General features: G+C 38.3%; 1 protein-coding gene across 1 annotated transcript; it reads right to left on the reverse strand.

Annotated features, from left to right (window-relative positions):
• Positions 1-5,518: 5,518 nt before the first annotated feature.
• perp (p53 apoptosis effector related to pmp22) lies at positions 5,519-19,145 on the reverse strand. The gene is made up of 3 exons (XM_061040084.1): positions 18,758-19,145; positions 11,346-11,486; positions 5,519-7,604 (listed from the first exon to the last, which is right to left on the reverse strand). The coding sequence occupies exons 1-3, from the start codon at positions 18,960-18,962 to the stop codon at positions 7,393-7,395; spliced, it is 558 nt and encodes a 185-aa protein (XP_060896067.1). The 5' UTR covers positions 18,963-19,145; the 3' UTR covers positions 5,519-7,392.
• Between the last annotated feature and the right edge of the window lie 896 nt (positions 19,146-20,041).

Raw genomic sequence — 20,041 nt, forward strand, 5'->3', positions numbered from 1 at the left:
CTCTCTCTCAGTGACAACCTGTGTATTTGCAGCTCCCAGCCGACAGAGGGAGCTCTATCTATCTGTCTGACTCAATACTGAAAAAGCACATCCCACCTACTGTGCACAAAGGAGCGTCATTGAGGGAGACAGACGGGTCGCGTCATACCCTGAGACAGTCTCAGAAATAAATCATTATCCAGCTATGAGTCTGCCCTTAGCAAATTAGTCAGGAGAATGAAAAGAAAAACTCATCACTTATATTATATGTCGCTAGACTTTGACTTGCTGACTAAATGTATGCATGTGTGTATTTCTGGATGCAGGGCTGAGTCTGGGTATTGTGATGATGGTGATGATGATGCTGTTTTGACTGTTAGGAAAGTATGTTGGTGTTGGAAAACAGACGTTTAAATGTGGGTTTTCAGCTACAATGCTGGATAACTGGGTGCAAAATGAATTCTCTCCGCTCCCTTTTATTTTAATAGTTATGTTAATTTATTATTTTGACAGGCTTATTTAATATAACCCATACGGAAGACACAGAAAAAAAAACAGTTCAACACTGAGATATTTTTTTGTATTAGACGATTTAAGACAATTAAATTGTATAAAACGGAAAACAAAAAAGTTAAATAATGCCGTAACCTAAAAGAGACTCTTTTAAAATGCATGGTATTGAATAGTAGGCTATTTAAGGAACACTATTTTGACAACCTTAACAAAGTTTCTAAATTCACTCCATACTCATGTCTTCATATTGTTTGATCTGTTTGACAAACAGTCAAGGTTTTTCACTGAGCAATGATTCAAATTTGGAGAAACTCCTAAACACAGTGATTGTTGTTTTGTTTGATAAATGACTGAGCTTGAGAATGGCACTTTTGCTGTAGATTGTTCAATCACTTCACATGTTTTTAGTGTGTTATGTCAGACAGACCACAGACACGTCCATATCATCACATTTCTAATCATCATTATTTAAAAGTTGAACTCCATGATTTGGATCTACCTACAACTGGTTGAGTTTAACTCCATAGGATTGGGTTAAAATGTAAAACTTGTGTTTCATTTTCACTGTGGGCAAATATCCAGATTAACAAACTGTCACAAAAAACATGTTCTTATCTTGTTGTTGTTATCTAACTTAAACCAACAAGCTTCTGCTGATTCACTCCTCACTTTCTATTTTCCTTTCTCTTCCCTGCATGTGGAAAGACTCCTTGGATTGTGTTGTGCCCACAGCTCTGGAAACTACAGTTCCTTTTCTACCTACTCATGAGGGGAACAGAAAGTGTACTAATCACCTGACTGCATGGATTCATGAGGAATGATCTCAATGAGTCAGTGTTGCCTTTGAAAAGTGTGCACAGGTTCACCTCTACTTATTTCAAGAAGGACCAGAACTGAGAATTTACTCTAAAAGAACATGATCTTATTCTGACCTATTTAAACAGCTTGTTTCCTCGATTGTAAATGACTGACAAACAACTACGCTGATCTAACTTTTCAATCTTTTTACAGGCTCTGTGGGTCATTAGCTGAATCAGTGTTTTGGGATGATCAATAGGGGCTGGTTTTGAAAGTGATACAAGAAAAACAACAAAGTCATCAGCATTCTGGAAACCCCAGAACAAACAATAGCCCACTGCGTTGTTCCAGATCACCAGGTGGGTCGATGTGAGTAACCCTAAAAAATCCAAAGTGATGAAGTGTCTTTCAGCGTCACGTCTTTCACAACATACACGGTGAAAGAATCAATCTGAATCTCGGGTATATTAAGTCTTCTACCACTTCTATTTTGATGCACATCAAATTGACACATTGACATGTGTAATTGTAAAATATGAATACTGAATGTATAAGAAGGCTGCTGTGCCTCGTGTTTGCACCTTTCCTGGTTCTGCTGGGGGGGGGGGTTTATGATAATCACAAACATTAACATCCAGGTTCTTAACATAAATCTATAAGCTCCATACCTGTAGACGTCCTCCAGAGTCATACGTCTCTTACGTTCTGACAGTGTGGCCCGTCCCTCACAGTGACTTCTGAACACAGATTATTTCCATCAGGGCCCCAAAAGCATTGGGGCCCCGTCCTGGTATGAGCTGGCAGAGGAGCGGGGAGAACCCTGCGGAGAACTGTGAAAGGGAGCATCTCAACGTTCTTCTGGCTCCTCTTCTCTGTGGAAAGCACCTCGGAGGCAGAATAGAAACCCACCCCCACTGAAGATCACTTAGAAGAGGTTTGAGTAGGGGTAAGGACTTTACTTCACATTGTTTGATTTTTTCAGTGGAGACACTCATTAACAGATACCTCTAAAAGTTAACCTGAAACAAAGAGAAGACAATGTTGGCTGGACAGGTGCAAGAAGGAAAGAGCCAAAGAAGCTGATTTGATGAACAAGCCTGACCTCTAGTGGCACAAATACAGCATCACAGGAAAAAGAGGAGTAAAAATTACAAACTGTTAAATCTTTTTCCCCCTTCACTTTAAGTTTTCATTAAAAAAAATGTTTTGAATCAGTGTTAAAAAATCCAAATGTTGAGTTGATCATTTTGATAGATTATTATTCCATCAGATATGTCAACGCAGCTATAGATCAATCAAAGAATGAATTTAGAAGAATGTATTTCTCTTGAAAATATCAAAATCAGAAATACTTTATTTATAATAATAATACATTTTATTTATAAGCGCTTTTAAAAACTCAAAGACACTTTACAATAGTTAAAACATAAAGAACAGCACAGTAAGGACAGACTAATGGACATCGCAACATTACACACAAATCATGAAGATAACAACAATAAAGGTAAACTACAGAAAACAGAAAATACATCACAATCATACATTAAAAGCTTGTTTAAAGAGGTGAGTTTTGATAAGTGATATAGGGTCGGTGCAGTGTTGAATGTGTGTAGGGAGTGAGTTCCAGAGGGAGGGGGCAGCTATGGAGAAGGCTCTGTCCCCCCAGGTTCGGTGCTCGGTTCTAAGAGGGGGAGATAGGAGGTTGGCTTTTGAAGAGCGGAGGCTGCGTGCTGGAGTGTGAGGGTGAAGGAGAGCCGTGAGGTAGGAGGGGGCCTGGTGGTTAAGGGCTTTATGTGTGAGGAGAAGGATTTTGAATTGGATACGGTAAGGGACAGGGAGCCAGTGGAGATTATGCAGGACAGGGGTGATGTGTTCTTGGGTTTTGGAGTTCTTGAGTTTTGGATGTATTGAAGTTTATTAAGGTAATAAACAGATAATATTTATCTCTGGGGAGACGCTCTCTTAAATTCTGTAAAAAATTATATGTATCTCTGCAGTTTAGGGAAATGGTGTTAAAGTGAAAATTAACATCCCTGTTTCTGAAATAAATAAATAAATACTTGTCAGTTAATATTGTCACAGTCCCTGCACCAACACTCAGTCTCTGCCAGATCGTTGTGCCATTTACGGTTTGTTTTAGTCACTAGTCCAGCTCCAGTTTGGCCTTGTTGCCTAACTTTAAACTTTTTTTTCCACCTGCCTGCACTGCCTGTGTCTCACACCTACATGCTTTCTTGTCTCCAGGACCTTTATTTATTTATTTGTTTATTTTGACAGGGACAGTCTACAGCCTATTAGCCTACCAGAGTTCGCTATAAGCTAATTTACATCTGTAGTCCCTGGGCAGGAGACAGAGACAATGTCTCTGTTAGGAAACAAAACATACACTAACAACATCTACACAACAATACCTTCTTCTGCCGATCCACCTCACTGCCTACAAAGCCCACCAGACACTTCCAAAAAGCTCACTTCCTCACCCCCCAGTCCTGGACACCCCAACCCTGCAAAATGTTAGAGTACAATTCCTTTTAACACCTTACCTGTTGTTGGTTTGCATTTGGGTTTTGACGTATTTGTATGAACTTAAGAGTCATTGTTTGCATTTATAATCTTTAAGAAATTAAACAAGTAGACCAACAAAGATTATTTTAATTGAAGAGACAAAAACTTGATAAATTCATGAAAACATTTTTTATCATCACAACACTTTTCAACACAAATAAAATGAAAATGTTTGAACTCAGACATCATGAAGGTAAAAATATTAAGATAAGATAAGATACACTTTATTGATCCCCCATTGGGGAAAATCAGTAAATAAAAATATTAATTATGTTACAGTAATCAGTGTAATGTTCTTGCACTAAGTCATGCATGAGAAACTTTAAAATTCTTTAAAATGTAAAATTTTTCATTAAAAATGTAATACCTGATAGTTTATGAAGGGATGCAAGGCGTCATGTATGTGTTGCCTTGTGAATTCTATTACTTTTTTTGAGATCTCGCTAAGTCTAGAAAAACAGGATCAAGTACTGAAGTTCAACAACAACAGCAGGATGTGATACTTCATATGCACTGATTCATCTATATAATAAAATAATGATTGATAAGTTCTGTTTGTGGCTCAAAAACATGCTGTTCTTTCAGTTCATTATCACCTCATACTTCTTAAGTTTTCAATGAAGGACATGCTTCCTACTGCTTCAGTATCCTTTAGATCAAAGCATTTGTGCTATGATATTTTTTATATGATGAAGCGGCACCTAAATGTTACATCAAGTTGTATTGTAAAAGTCCTGTTAATTACTGCATTGATGAAATACAATGTAATTACTTTTTAATTTTTGAAGACTGTAAATAAACCTAACTTATCTCTGCTAAATATTTCCCCCCACAGACATTTTTCTTACCCAGTCTGTAGCAGTGTGAAATATTGTATAACTGTAGTTGCTCGAGGTGCTTCATGTTTGAACATGTCAAGCTTTATAGAGAATATATCAGTGGTTTTCTTCCCTGTGATTGACTGTAGAGGCTTCCGTTGAAATTCCCTCCTCTCCTTCTCCCTGTATTTCTCACCCTCTTGTAATTTTCTCTCTCTGGCGCTCTTTTTGTCTCCACCCCTCTCACAGAGAAACCAGAGCTGTCAGCACATGCTGAGCAAAGTCTGATTATCACCCAGGCTTGTCCTGGGTGGGACTCTCTGGGTGTGTGCGCACCAATCATAAATCATGACTCATATCTTTGTGGAAGCAATTGTGCATGTTGGATGAAAACACCCACCCCCCCATGACAAATAACTGGATACAACTTAATTTTGGGATTGAACTCAGTGGCCTTTTAAAATGTGAAAAGGCTTCATCTTACATTCAGATTTGGATACATTTTCATATTAAGTAATCAAGGTTTTTTTTTGTAAATGTATCTGCTGCTGGGAATCTTGAGAATGTAATAATCTTCATCCCCAAAGGTTCGGCCCGACTGTATAATGAAAAAAGTATTAACTGAACAATAGTTAATGGGGAGGCGACTGTGGCTCAGTTGGAGTCATCGTCTCTCAACCGGAAGGCAGAGGGCTCAATCCCCAGCTCCTGCAGCAACACGTCCGATGTGTCCCACGGACAAGACTCCTAACACTGAATTTCTCCTGCTGCTTCTGCTTCTACTCACTCTTGAGAAAATAAACATGGCCACTACTTTGTAAAAACGAGTCAGAAAATGAATCCACTTCGGAAAAACAAAACTTTTTATTGATAAAAAATACACAGACTAGCAAAAATATTCAATTCATTCTACAGCAGAAGAACAGCTGGGTGATTTCCAGAAGTGGATGAATGTAATAAAATAGAATCCTCTACATCTTCTTGCTGTGAGAGCTCATTTTAGAAGTTTTCACCCCATCATTGAGACAATTCCAGTACTCATATACGCAGCACATTGTTTGAAAATCGACTGGAAACACACCAAGGTCAGATAACAAAATCTGAAGTTTGGGTTTTCAGTGTTTTCGTAGAACTCCATCATGCAATAAAGAAAATGAATTGGTCTTGTTTGGACATGAATATAGACGCAACAGATGCCTGGACTTAAGCGTGAGTCAGGAAAAACCAGAACGACCAGTTTGATAGGTCGTTAAGGATTCAGCATCAGAACACTAGAAGAAGCTAAGGCACAGGATTATCAGAAGATTGGTCTCAGTGTCTCATCAAACCAGCAGATGGTTTTCAGAAGTGATCACTTTCACAAACTTAGGAAGGCTTCGAAAAGAATACATGATTGGTCATCTGACTGTGAATAAAAACAGCTTCAAGTCTTTAATCTCTCTGAACACACTCTCTAAATATAACTTCTTCGATGCAGACGAGAAAAAAAAACAGAACAAGTTTCAGAATTTACATTGTTCCCTTTTAACCAAAAATAATGACAATATGGCATCAGTATTAAACAAGGACGCTTACATGAGTTGGACCTGTTTTGTTGTAAGATTGCTGCAGATTTCTATATATGATGGCCACTTTAACCATATAGTCTACAATGACTGTCCGCTTGAAGGGAAATTGTCAAGAAATCTTAAATTTCAATATAAAAAAAAAATATCCATGTCATTTCTGAAAAGAATTTTGTTTTGAAAATCTGCATGTGTCAGATTAATAAGCATCAATCTCTCTGAAATCTCATTTTAATTGTTTCCTGTTTAGAGGGCCATCAAAGCAACAACTGCTCCAATGTCAATTAAAAAAAAAAAAATCACCCTCTGCTCTAATCTCAAATTGAATTTTCATTATTTGTGTTCAGGACAGATACAACGCCGGGAAAGCACACTCCCACACTAATTCCCATTTTGGTATTTAGTCAAAAAGAAAAAAAATACAAACTTCTAGAGACAAAGCGCACGTCAGAATGATCAATAAAGCCCACAAAAGGTGCAAACATGAGTCTTAAACTACATGTATATTTTCATATGTATACAGGTTACATTCAGCTTCTGAGCCTAAGCTTTCTTCTTAACTCAAACGCAGCAACAAAGAGAGAAAAAAGACACACTCATGAATGAAAGAAAAACTTATAATAAAACACAGGACACAAATCTAAACGACAAATAGTCGTTTCTTTTGCATCTTATGCAAAAATGTTAGTGTCAAAGTTGTAAGGAGTTCTAAAAGTCAATCAGGCTAAAGCAAGTTTTACACATAATTACACCACTATGGTTAAGAGCACTTAGGTGATCTTGCATTGGTTAAAACAAATACAGATAAAATAAGGAATATGTTTTCACCAAAATGCAGAATGTCCAAAATACCATGGTTAAAACATTTTTTTTTTTAAGCTGACTTATCCTAAAACACAGTAGAGGTTGTTATATAAAAGCAGATGCAACATCCAATCACAGTCCACTTTCAAAGAGAATGAAACCTCTATTTCAAATACCAATCTTTGGTGAAACGGTGCAGGGTAAAAATGTCCAGTGGCTAGCGCAGATCCAGCTCAGAGTGATGAGTGGAAAATGTAACTGTGTGTGTGTGTGTGTGTGTGTGTGTGTGTGTGTGTGTGTGTGTGTGTGTGTGTGTGTGTGTGTGTGTGTGTGGGGGTTTTCTTTTGTCTTTAAGCGGAGGTGTAGATGTATTTGGTCTTGGCCATGCCGGTCAGCTCGTCCTCATAGCGCGGCAGGCAGCAGAAGAGGACCGCACAGCCAATGCAAAGGATGGTGGCGCCCCAGCCGAAGCCGTACGCCCAGGTGTAGAAGTAGTTGCCCTCGAAGATCATCTCATTGAACTTGACTGGGTAGATGATCAGAGCGATGATCTGTAGAACCACTGTCGAGAGACAAAAAAGGTGAAAACATTTTAGAGAAAATTGAACATGGAAGTAAAAAGTCCCCCTCAGTGAATAAGTTACTATATAAGCTGGGGGAAGAGCAGAATGAAACATGACTTGGGTCTTATAGTCAGCTGGATGAACAGAAGACACTGACACTAACACAACTGTGTGAAAGAAAAGTTCCCATGAGCGTGTTAAAGTTACACTATCATATCGACATCTGCTAGATAGAGGTGAGTCAGTATCTGTAGACCGAGATCAGATCTGTTCCTGAAACTCAGTGCTGGTTGATTGTTGTCAGTCACCATTTCCAGACGCAGACTCTGGATATGGGTGTGACACTGTTTTGTTCTGTTGAACAATTCCTGTGTAATTCATTTCACGTTACCCTTAACGCCCAGAAGCTAAGGCAGGGCAAGCAGTGAGTCAGCTGTGATCATCATCCTAACATGATACTCCTCTATTAATTACAGAGGCTGGGTTTGAAATCCATTAGAAGACACTGCCTGATCATTTCTGAATTTAAGTTGAAGAAACTTCCTCTGGGATTGTGAAGTCAGCACGGAAATATAGCAGTCTAGTTCAGTAAAATGTCAAAACTTCTGAAATGCACAGTATAATTTCTGTCACCAGCAGCCTCTCAATAAAAGATAATAATAAAAAAAAGTATTTTGATGACATGAAGTAGAGTGTGATCGTTGGGGTTTCTTTAAACAATTAAAATTCTGATGTAATTCATGTTCATGAAAAAGGTTATTTATTGAGGTTTTATTTATCACATTACCTATTGCATTATAATATATTTTTACATTATATTTACATTAGATATTTTTATTGTAATCATTAAGCCACAAATAACGTTAGCTAATGCTAATGGACACAGTTTACAATAAACATCTATTCTGATTTCATCAACTACGAAGCTGAAGATGTTTTTTATCAGTCTTGTCAGCACTGATCCTGGATAGATGTTTGGGGTACTTTGGCCACTTTAAATATTGTCACATGTTTTATATAGCACTTTATATTACAGCAGTTTATACTTTATGAAGTAAATAAACTGTACTAGCATTTTGGTTACTTTTAAATGTAATTGCTGTATCCCTCTCCCTCATATTGCAGCTTCTACTGTGCAGCGTACTTAAGGGTTTTATTGACTAAGCAACCTGCATTAGTATCTCTATAATGTAGCTATTATATGTAGGATTATATTGCCCCTCATATCATGCATTGTGTATTATTGTCCTCCTGTTATTTATGGTGTTAGGCCTCCAAGTGGAGTTTTATAGTTGGCCTTGTGTCATTTTTACGAGGGACTACAGATGGAAATGAACGACTCGCTAAATATGGTGCTCCCATCTTTTCATTTCTCCTTGTATAAATGATTAATGTCATTGCACACTGTCGCTTGACGAATTAATAAAATAAATCAATTTTAAAATTAAATCAATATGTCGCAGAAAGAAGTCCTTTCATTAAACTAATAAGAGTGAAGTGAAACCAGATTAGGTTAATAAATACGGTACAGTCATCTGGGATGATTTGTTAATCCACAGATCAAAGAAACAGGATTTCTTTTTTAATAACTATTGATGTAAAAACTACAGAGTGAAACTGTTATCATACTTCTGATCTCATGTTTTTCGTCTAAGGCTGGTACAAAAGGTCATTTGGTGCCAACTGTGGGCGACAAGTGCCAATTTTTACTCATCAGCAATGTTAAATAGATTAAAACTCTCTCAGGCACATTTTAAACCGACCTCCAGTACGCCTGTTTTATGACAAGGTGTGTGTGTGTGTGTGTGTGTGTGTGTGTGTGTGTGTGTGTGTGTGTGTGTGTGTGTGTGTGTGTGTGTGTGTGTGTGTGTGTGTGTGTGTGTGTGTGTGTGTGTGTGTGTGGCTCTGTCCCATGTTTTCTGACTTTCTCTGTTGTGTGAGTCAATTACACAAACAGACCAAACCAGCTGTTCCCATGGTAACATCACACTTAAGGCTCACCAATGCCTCCCCACAAAGATAAAGTCTAACTCACTCTCTGCCTCCTCCGTTCCCTTTCACTTATCCTCCCTCTACTTTTTTCTTCAAACTGTTTAACTTCACCGTGTTCAAACTTTTTTAAGGTTTTTTTTTTTTTTAAGGATTAAGGTTGTTTATCACCTCCCACTTTTCATTCAAAGTCAGTTTGAATTTCTGGTTCTGCTTTCACTCCTCTTGTTTTACACACTCATCTTTGTGTCTCTGCATTGATGTCTCATTTTCTCTGTCTGACTGAAACCCTGACACACACCTTTTCTAAACAGTACACCTATTCTTTTAAGGGCCTTATAAGCACATTTAACCTGTATTTGTCTGACTAAATTAAATCCCTTTATGTAGGGAAAACGTGCAATAACATCCTTCCACCTGGTATTTTAAAACCCTTATAGTGGACAGTGGTTGGGACTGTGTCGTACCAACCATCACCCGATGCCTCGCCACCACCATCGGACTGTGTCGCCCCCTAAACCATCGGCGTCCTCATTCATGTCCAAGGAAGTGTGGACAACCGGAACGCAAGGAATACAAAGGAGATTCCTGCCTGCACATTATCCCATTATGCTCTTTTCTAAAGCGTCTTTAGATAACAGTTGTCATGAATTGGCGCTATAAGAATAATGATTGATTGATTGACAGTTAGAGTTCAGCTTCACAGAGAGTCACAAGGTAATAAAATCACCAAAGCGTTCTCATTTGACACTAGAATTGGGGGTGTCAACTCATATTGCTTACTACAAGTATTGAAACTTGAAATTGGAGAAAGTTACAGGTTTAGATATTTGGTAAATTAAATCATAATAAAACTTTTTTATTCTGGCAAACTTCTTTGTACTGCTTCTTGTTTTTTCAAGAACATGTAACACTTAAGAACGTCTTAATAAAAATGTATTTAAATTCTTCAAAATAAGGGGTTCATTTTTGATATAAGTACAGGAACCCAGTTATCATATCATCACTGTGCACACACTTTCTAGCTGTATCAAACACTGTAGGAAGTTTTGATTTCGAGGTGTTTGCCCGATCATTTCTGGCTAAAGACTTGAATGTTGTTGTTCTATTCTGTTATATTCCAATAATTCAAAATCACTTTTTCTATCTAAAACTATTGTCTTGTATACACTCAGTGTTATCCTCAGGCCTCGCTGTTCAGGAACTATTTCTACAGTAAGAATGAATGAGGTGACTATTTCTTAAAAAGTTAGCATAATGCTGCCAGGGTTAAGTGAGAAAATATGTACTTGTTATTCTTTTCAGTTGCCTTGAGGCTGCTCAATGAAACTGCAGTGAAACTATGAGAAGTCTTACCAACGCAAGCATCCACATGTTCTCAGAGGATAAAATATCATGCACTGTAGGACTGGAGGCGTCTTCGTTATCAGTGTTAGTAAATCTTATATACCGTATTGAGTTCATCTTTGAGTGCTTAACACTTTATTCTCTAGAAAAACTAAAACTGAAACAGGTTGCCTTTGGAAACCACTTTTCCCTTTGTCTGCTTTAAGTTTGATTCTTTTAAAGGGTGTAGATGTAAGGCTCTGATTTATTCTCTGCTACTGCAGACTTCACCTGACTCTGCTCCGAGCAGTGTTCAATCATGCCAAACATGTGTGTACGTGTGTGTACGTATGTGTACGTGTGTGTACGTGTGTGTACGTATGTGTACGTGTGTGTACGTATGTGTACGTGTGTGTATTTCTTACCGACAACGATCAACAGCGCTCCTATGACGGGCAGCAAGCTGATGTTGAGCGAGCAGCACAGAGCCATACAGGAGATGATGAAGGCGACGATGAGGATGAGGAGGCCGATGATCATCAGAGCAGCCACAGCCTGAGCCCAAGCTGGAGTCCAAACACAAAACAAAACGAACCACATTAGTGACAAGAAAACAAAGAGAAATTATTTCAAAGTCAAACTCTTTCAAAGTTTCTGGTCTTACTAAAGTTCATTTAAATATAGTGATCTCAGCGTCTTCACCGGTATACTGGTGTCAGAAGATCTGAGGTGACAAAAGTAGTGTTTGCCTCCATGTTTGTCTGAGTTTCATTTAGTGACAGCTGTTGGCTTATTACATTGCATGCTCCAGAGACTTCTACACTTATTGTTTTATACGTTTTTTTAATCTCTTTAAATAGATGATACAGACCAAAATCAGATCCAGCGGTAAAAAAAAAACTGTCCTCTTTGTGATTAAAATGCTAATACAAAGTTTCAAGTGTCTATAAACCGAACTGAAGAGGATTTGAAGCTAAACCTGCATCCTTTGAACAAGTAGCAGGAGCAGACTCCACTGGTTGAAAGAAGTCTGTTTCCCTTCTTCTGATATCATTCATTACTTCAGTAAACTGTTGGCTGATGAGTACATGGTCTCACTGACTAGTTTCAAGTGTTCTTCAATACTATATGATTTTGCAAATAGAGGTCCCATAAATAGAAATATCCTAAATATAACATGTCTGCTGTAGGGTGTGGCTACCTCTCTATTGACAAGTCACTACAACTGTGACATGCAGTAAGAGATATAGCAATGGGTATCCACCCTGTAGGCCAATTATGGTCTCTTCTGGCTCAAAAAGGCACAACTGGAGGCCTTTAAAGTTAGTCCACATCACAATGGTGGGCAATGTTTAGATTGTTACTTCCTCTTATACACTTGATGTTCTAGGTGCACGCATTAGATGTTCCACCTTGAGTAAAGGTGGTATCTCAAGTCACAGTTTTGCCCTTTTCATGCAAAAAGTGAGCAATAAAGTTTTCTCTATTCCTATTTAATGGGCAAAATATTACTAATAAAGTTGTTTATACAACACTCTTTTTATTCGTTTTTTGTTGTACCACCATGACATCTTTTTTTACTTTATACTGAAGCTAATAGACTTGTAAAATAAAGTGTTCTCACCAAACTTCTAAATCCAAACTGTGTATTCATTTAGCAAAACACAATGGAAGCAGTGACTGCTTATTGCATTAATTATATGCTATTCCGATGCTATATGTTGTATGCTGTATATATCTTATGATTAGGTCATACCCTGTTTACAAATGTAAGGACATATTTCTGGGAATAAATGAGCTATAGTGTTGTGCAATGTGTCCTCAGTGTCTGTTGCATCTCACTCTCACCACTTACAGCATGAACTCATTAGAACACATTCCACAAGGGAAGCTCAAACTGATATCAAGACAGAGAAAGAGAGCGGGGGGAGGGTGCAGCTGTTTACTTGCTGCACATAACACACTCTTAACAGCCCTTTCACTGTGACACCGTGCGAACATGGCCGCTGTAATAACAAGGAAATAATAGAGCACATCAAGTCAGACATGAGCAGATCTTATCATGTATTGATGCATATGTGAATTTCTCTTTATATAAACAGATGAGACCGAAACAGTTTTTGTTTTTTGAGTAAAAGTATCTGCAAGTTAACATCTCATGTCTCTAAAATCTATATTTCAATATGTACATGTCGGTTAGGTTTGATAAAAGAGCCAAGCTTTGCATTAAGCATTATTTTAGCATGCAGGTCTGTTTCTTACACTTTCCTATATGGTTTGGACTATACAGTCAACTCTGCTTTGTGGTTTTTGTACACCTGTCACACCCAATTCCCTGGAACTGGATCAGACAACACCCTAAATTATTCATACCTGAGTGTGTGCGAGTGTATGCGTGTGGGTGTGTGTTTCTGTTGAGGTAGTGCCCTACCCACCTCAGCCTGAGGTATTTCAATCATCATGTACACACTGACACACACCAGACTGGTTCAACTGGTTCAATTTTGTTACCCTACATCTACTTTTTGCTGGGGCAATCACACTCACTGACAACACAATGTTCTGCTATAGTCAGGTCAAGAACAGAATAATGAACTGAGACTCATTATAGACATATAGTATCATAGTTTGTTGATCTATCCCTCATTCAGATTAGACTGTTCATAAACAGAGCATTTAGATATCAGCCAGCCTGGGAGAGTGAGATCTTTCCACAAAAACTTGGCAAAGTGGCTATGGCTCTAAACAGTCATTTAATGGTAGAAATCAGCTGCTTTAAACCATACACGTTTTTATGCTCCTTCTAAAGGGACCAATTAGACAACATGTAATGTTGTAAATGTACTGTAGGATCATGGGAGATTGTTAAGTGTTAAAGTGTTAAACTGCCATCATTGACAATGGAAATTGAAAAGACGTGTCCCAGGGAGAAATCATGTTTATAATTCAGCTCATTAATTAAAATGTAATTTACATTATTTCAGTTTATTCTAACTAAACAGATCTACTTTAGTTTAAATGAACAGTCTGTGTTTTTCTTTGACTCACTATTGGACGTATAATTTCCTGTGTTTCCCTGTAAGATAACTAAAGGGAAACGCACCATTACCTTGAAAAGAATAAACACAGTTTAAACAACGATGGAAACATCTGGTAGAATGTAAGCACAGCTTATCTACTTGTATAATATCAGTCCAGAGGCTTTAACAGAAATGTTACTGATTGTATTTTATGAGAAACTTGTGTGAGGACATATGATTGGTTCGATTTATTTAAATCATTTTTCAATAGAAGATGTGCAAACACATGGTCAAAACAATGGATGTCTTCTTGTTGCCATTAAGTTTAATTTCTAGAAGTCCTTCAAGGTGCTAAAAATGTTCCATTATTGTTGTTCTAATAATTGAAACATGAGCAACAGTTGTATATAAAGGCTGTTTCAAACTGTGATCCTTTGTTCATGCTTCTCTGATTACTTTAAAGCTCCTGTGAGGAACATTTGCACCGATTTTGGCACCACCTGATGACACAGCGGTACCTCTAATCTCTTTGCTGAAATCTCTTTGCTGATTTAGTTCTGTAGATGTGTACATTTTTAACCAAAAAAAAATATCATCATGCGTTCTTTTAACTGTGAAATATATCAAGAATAGGGGGGAATTAAGTGTCTAGTGCGCGCGCCCCATGTATGGAGGGTGTAGTCCTTGAGGCGGGCAGCCGGGTTCAAATCCAACCTGTGGCACCTTTTCCCGCATGTCATTCCCCTCACTCTCTGTCCCTAATTTCCAACTCTATCCACTGTCCTATTTTTTTCCTAGGTGAAAAAAAGCAACAAAAAAAAGTAAAAAAGAAAATTTAAAAAAAGGCTCTTTTCGCAGGGGGCTGTTAATTATTTGACACCCACCTTATGGAGGCCAATCCAGACATTAAAAATGACAATACAGAAATAATTAATCGTTATGCTGATAGTCTTGCTTGCTTTTGTTGCTCAGAAAGAGGCGTCAGTTTTAATATCAGCCTGGTTCATAATCAGCTTGCAGAAGCTTTAAGTAGGTCTACACGTAAACATGTTATTTTTTGTGTCCTTCTATCTGTGTTTTTGTTTTTAACTGGGTAATGTTCTCTACTTAATAAACATGTGAAGATGTCTGCTGTGCAAACTAGAACTCACTGTCCTGATCACTCTTACTTAAATCCATCCAGCTGTTCAACATCTGTCTCCTTGATCCTATCCAAACTAAAGAGATTATGCTTCACTGCATGTTCTAAACTGTGACTTTTCCATTGAAACACACCTCTGATTAACTGATACAAGCTCCCACTCTCCCACATGGACTGCATGAAGCCGTGACCCTGACAAATGTGTTCGCTCTGAAGTATGCAGGGCAGCCTTGGTCTTACAGTCAAGGATAATATTCATCAAAAGCTTGTAGAGAAAGACTCTCATGAAGTCAGCGGGGATCAGCTCGACACCCTGCACTTTGACTGAAGAGATTTTTTAATGGGACACCTTCACAGCAAGCAGTTTTCCGTGATGAGAGCACAGTTTCAAAGGTTTCATTTTTCAGTGGTTCAATTCATGCTGCACAAACGGCTTCTTTAGAAACGACCTGCTTGGTGACACACAAAAACGTACAGTTTACAAGTTAGCAAGTGGAACTATGATAAAACTAGAGAGATTATAGAAAGAAAGTGAAAGTTTGTGTGTTCAATTATGTAAGAGTGGGCAATGTTGAAAGAATGTCTCTGGATAGTTTTTAGTAGTTTTTTAGTGATAAAGCAATAATCAATAGTAAGAAACTTCATTTCCGACAATGCTTTGTTAAAAGTTTTGAGCATAAAACGAGTAAAAAATGCAGAATCTGTGTTCAGTTTTTGCTAACTTTTTGGGTTGTACGGACAACAGTCACCTGAATGCTTTTGGTTTTTGGACCCATGGTCGGATAACACAAGGTCACAAGGTATCTGTCTTTGTGCTTTAAAGGGATTATGTTGGACATTTCTCATCGCTTCCCGGCATTTTCTTGACTGAAAAGTTAATTAAGAAAATAAAATGCAGATACATTCATAATATAACATTTGCAGGGCTTCCAATTAAACACTGAAATCTAAATTTGCAGGAACTGACATGCTGTTGGATACACTAGAGACTGAAACTGATTTTTTTTTTGGCTAATCCAGGAATACAACTTCAATAAAATCAACAAAGGAAGCTTGAATCTTATCAAATCAAATGTTTCCTGAGAGATCTACCTTTTTAAACTAGTGCAAATTTCTCTTATTGTCTTGTGGACTTAAAATGCTGTAACCAGTAACGATCTACTCTTAAATACTCGCCAATGACGCACTCATTTCCACAACATGAAAACATGTTAGTTCCTGTAGTTCACAGGAAAGCTGCAGCCTTCCCTACTTACCGGGGGAGCGGCTTTAAAACAATGACAGGGAGGCTGTTTTGTCTGATGCAAATATCGTCCCATAACCACACACATCGACTTCTTGGCTGTTTGTGTTGTGTCCTCAGTTTTCAGTTCAACAATCTCTACCCACAAGTATCTGAGTCAGAGCGTCGACACAAGAATGCTAAGAGGAACCTCGGGGCAAAAATGTGTCCAAGATTGAGCCAGCAGTGTTCTGGCAGCTGTGATCTTCTTTTTGTTTAAGAGCGTCAGTGCTGAGACTTTAAGAGACACCGAAACAGAAGCAGCCAACAGTTCAGACAAAGAACAAAACAACTTCATGTGAAGAACCAAAGAGCACACCAAGATTACCGAAGATTTCAAAAGAACAAGTTGTCACGGTTCTCATGCTGCTTCAGAATTTTACAAACCTAATAAAATGTTCAAGCTTCTTTATTCCTTAAAATCAGTATTAGTACCAATGTAATGGTATTGTAAGTATAGAATAGCTTTTAGTCCCATATTCATTCTCATAATTGTTTGTACATATATTCTCTACTGCTGATGTGATGAAAACTTTAGGTCTTGACAAAAATGTAACCTTTTTACAGAGCAAGTCCCTGAAGGATTATTGTGGAGGCACCATTGAAAACGGGACAAAACCTTTGGAGTTAACATCTAGTTATAAAAGGTTCATCTCAAATTAAAGAGGATTTATGTAACCGGCAACAAATGCTTCTTTAAACTATGAACTCAACTCAAATCAACATCCCTGACGTCACTAATTGTTGTGTTTTCTACGAAGAAATATCCAAGGAAAACAATGAATTCAGTTTTTTTTATCTGAGACCAAGAAAAGAAGAAATGTTTTCTCATGTGAGATGCTGGAACCTTCAAACATTCACCAACTATAAATGTTTTATTTTAAATATTGAAATGTTCCAGCAGCCGTAAATAGCACACGCTAAGTGTGAGGGAATATTTAGGTCATTAAAGCTTTCATTTAAGGAATCTGCATTAACGTGGCTTTTTTTTAATACAAGCTGAAGTTTCCTGCAAAGAAGGGCTGGAAATGGACAAAACCACTGATAAGATGAAGGCTCGATTGAATGATTTTTAAAGAAGCCAACGTCTTTGGAACTTTTTGTTGTTTCTGTAGGTTACAATATGGAGCTCTGTGCTAATAGCTGTGACTGCTGATAAAGGGCAACAATACAGTCTTTGTCAGTTACTATGGGTGTGGGAAAAAAACAAAACACAGATACAACCTGAGAAGAAAGAACACAAGTCTGTCCGGCTCACAATTAACGTTAAACACTGTTTCAGATCTGATCATTTTGTCACTGATATATTGCTTCTTTGGATGAACAGTGTCTGCAAGAAGTCACATTTGAGTTTAAAGGACTAACATGCACACAGACTTCTGTTGTATCAGTCGTATAGGCCTGCTATCGCAAATATTCAAACCAGCCGCGAGGTGATTGACCCCAGCACACCTATGTTAAACTATAAGTGCATTCAGGAAGCAGTTTTAGAAGACTTGAGCTATTTAAAGCCACATTTTTACACTATATTGAGGCAGATGTTATCTTACTGCCTGCTGTTGTAAAATAGTAAGTAATTAGTGGTGTGGTTGTGCAGGAAAAGCCGAAATAGTTGTATTAGAAGTAGGCCTGTTTTGTCTTTTTTCCTGTAGGATTTTTTTTTTTTAAAGTAGAAAAACAGCGACAGGAAGCTTTCCTGTATGATAATGGAGCTCTACTTGCCCCGAACAAACTGCCAGTGTCTGCCTGGTAAGGTTGTATCTTGTGTAATATGATTAAATCTTTCTGATATGACACTTGGCCTACAGCTCATATTAAATCACTCTTCATATTAAAGTCAGATTATAGAAGAACATGTGCTCCATCTAACCAGCAGTAACAGTTATAGAAGAAGCCACAGGTTACAGAGCTGCTATGATCGTAATGATTCTTTGACCTTTTTTTTTCTCGATGAAATACATTCTACATTACACTCATTTAAACCCTTTAATGTTATATTGGGATTTAAGTTTCATTATATTAAGCTGAAATTATGAGAGGCCGGAATTTCAAAAAGCCTTCCCAAAAGGTAAAATTTGAACTCGAAGAAGAGTCTGTTACAGTTTTCAATTCAACACCTGAATGCACCTCCCTCCTCGGGCAGGCTTGAAGTGATAAAAGGCCATTATGGACCAAAGTTCAGACTGACTCGAGAGGGTCGTAGGCCTCACTTTCCCTGCCTGGACTTTATATCTACATACTATCAGAGGTGAAGACCTTGCATGAAGGATGCATAACACTCAATGGCACTATTTTATTGGCTGTTCGAACCATGGTTCCTCTCAGTTTTCCCGGCACCATACACTTCACAGTTTACGACCCTTTTATGTTCAATGTGACGTAACTGACACTTACAGTGCTCCATGAGAGACTTGCAGTCCCACTCGCCATTCCTGCCTCGGCACTGGTCCCACATACTGGCGTAGTGGGATTTGGCGTCCTCGTCCTCCACCCATCCTGACGTGGCCGCGATGGCGATAATGTCAAAAATAATGGCGAAGAGCAGCAGCAGGGGCACGATCCACCTGCACCGGGGGTAAGCGATCCCACAGCGGAACATGACCGACGATCAAAGCGCGTAGAGCGGGGAACAGAACGAGGACGAGACGTGGGCAGGCGCGGTGAAGTCTGACCGATTATACGGAGGTCCTGTTCGTCTTTCTTGTTAAGAGAGAGAGTCTGACAGAGGGTGTGGTGGAGATACCAAATAACAACCCCACCCGAGTGTGTAACACAAACCTGTTTTAGGACCTGGAGGGCTGGGCTTGTTTGGCTGTGAGAGCTACATCAAGCCCAGCCCATTCACTGAGTCAGATTACACCCACAAACTTCTACCGACAAACCTTCTGCTGGTTTAACCCCTCTGCCCCCTCGCATTTAAAACTTACATTATGAAAACTGTTCAGAATGGAGATTACAACAGGTAGCTGTTTGCTGAGGTGTAAATTATCAGAGTGTATGGTGTAAAAATAAATGAGACAGACTATGAGATGAGATACCTAGAGTGGCCACAGCATGGCAGCCGAGTTCACCCTGAATACATCTAGTGTAGGCTAGTTATTGTAGTTCTCTTGTATTTTTCATTACACCATCACTTTGCAATGAAGACACATGTTTGACCACACAAATCTGAGATGTTGCTTTGTGTTTTTTGATATTCAACACCCACTTCGATGTAGGCCTATCGCCCCTTATGTTCAGTAATGAAAGGAATCCTAATGAGTTCTCATTGCACAGGTGCACACTCTGCTTTATGGGTGAGGGATGGATGAAAGAATAACGTGTCATATTTAATGATATGTCAAGAATTATTTTACACAAATTTGGTAAGCAGAAAGTGAATGGACCTCCTTTCGCCAATGCTGTCTTTCATTAAGAATCAAAACAGAACAGTGTTTTGCACTTTGTTGTGTCCTAAATGACATACTGCATATAAATCTGGCTTTTGGACGTTTCTCTCGTGCTGTCCAAACTTATTTTTTTTAAAAGATAAATTGCAAACACAGCTACCAGAAGACAAAATGTTAGACTTAATTTAGTTGATGGTTGAAATTAATGTTGGTGTGTGTATTGTTTAAAGGTGCACTATGGAGTTTTGGTGGAAAAATGGGGAAATTAGAGATCTGTGGTATATGTTCA

The sequence above is a fragment of the Labrus mixtus genome, chromosome 6, assembly GCF_963584025.1.
Source record: "Labrus mixtus chromosome 6, fLabMix1.1, whole genome shotgun sequence".
NCBI classification, from domain to species: domain Eukaryota; kingdom Metazoa; phylum Chordata; class Actinopteri; order Labriformes; family Labridae; genus Labrus; species Labrus mixtus.

Coding starts and splice junctions, on each gene's coding strand:
- perp (XM_061040084.1), bottom strand. CDS start 18,962: ATGTTCCGCTGTGGGATCGCTTACCCCCGGTGCAGGTGGATCGTGCCC. Junction 11,487..18,757: donor CAAGTCTCTCATGGAGCACT/GTAAGTGTCAGT, acceptor TTTGGACTCCAG/CTTGGGCTCAGGCTGTGGCT. Junction 7,605..11,345: donor AGCGCTGTTGATCGTTGTCG/GTAAGAAATACA, acceptor GTCTCTCGACAG/TGGTTCTACAGATCATCGCT.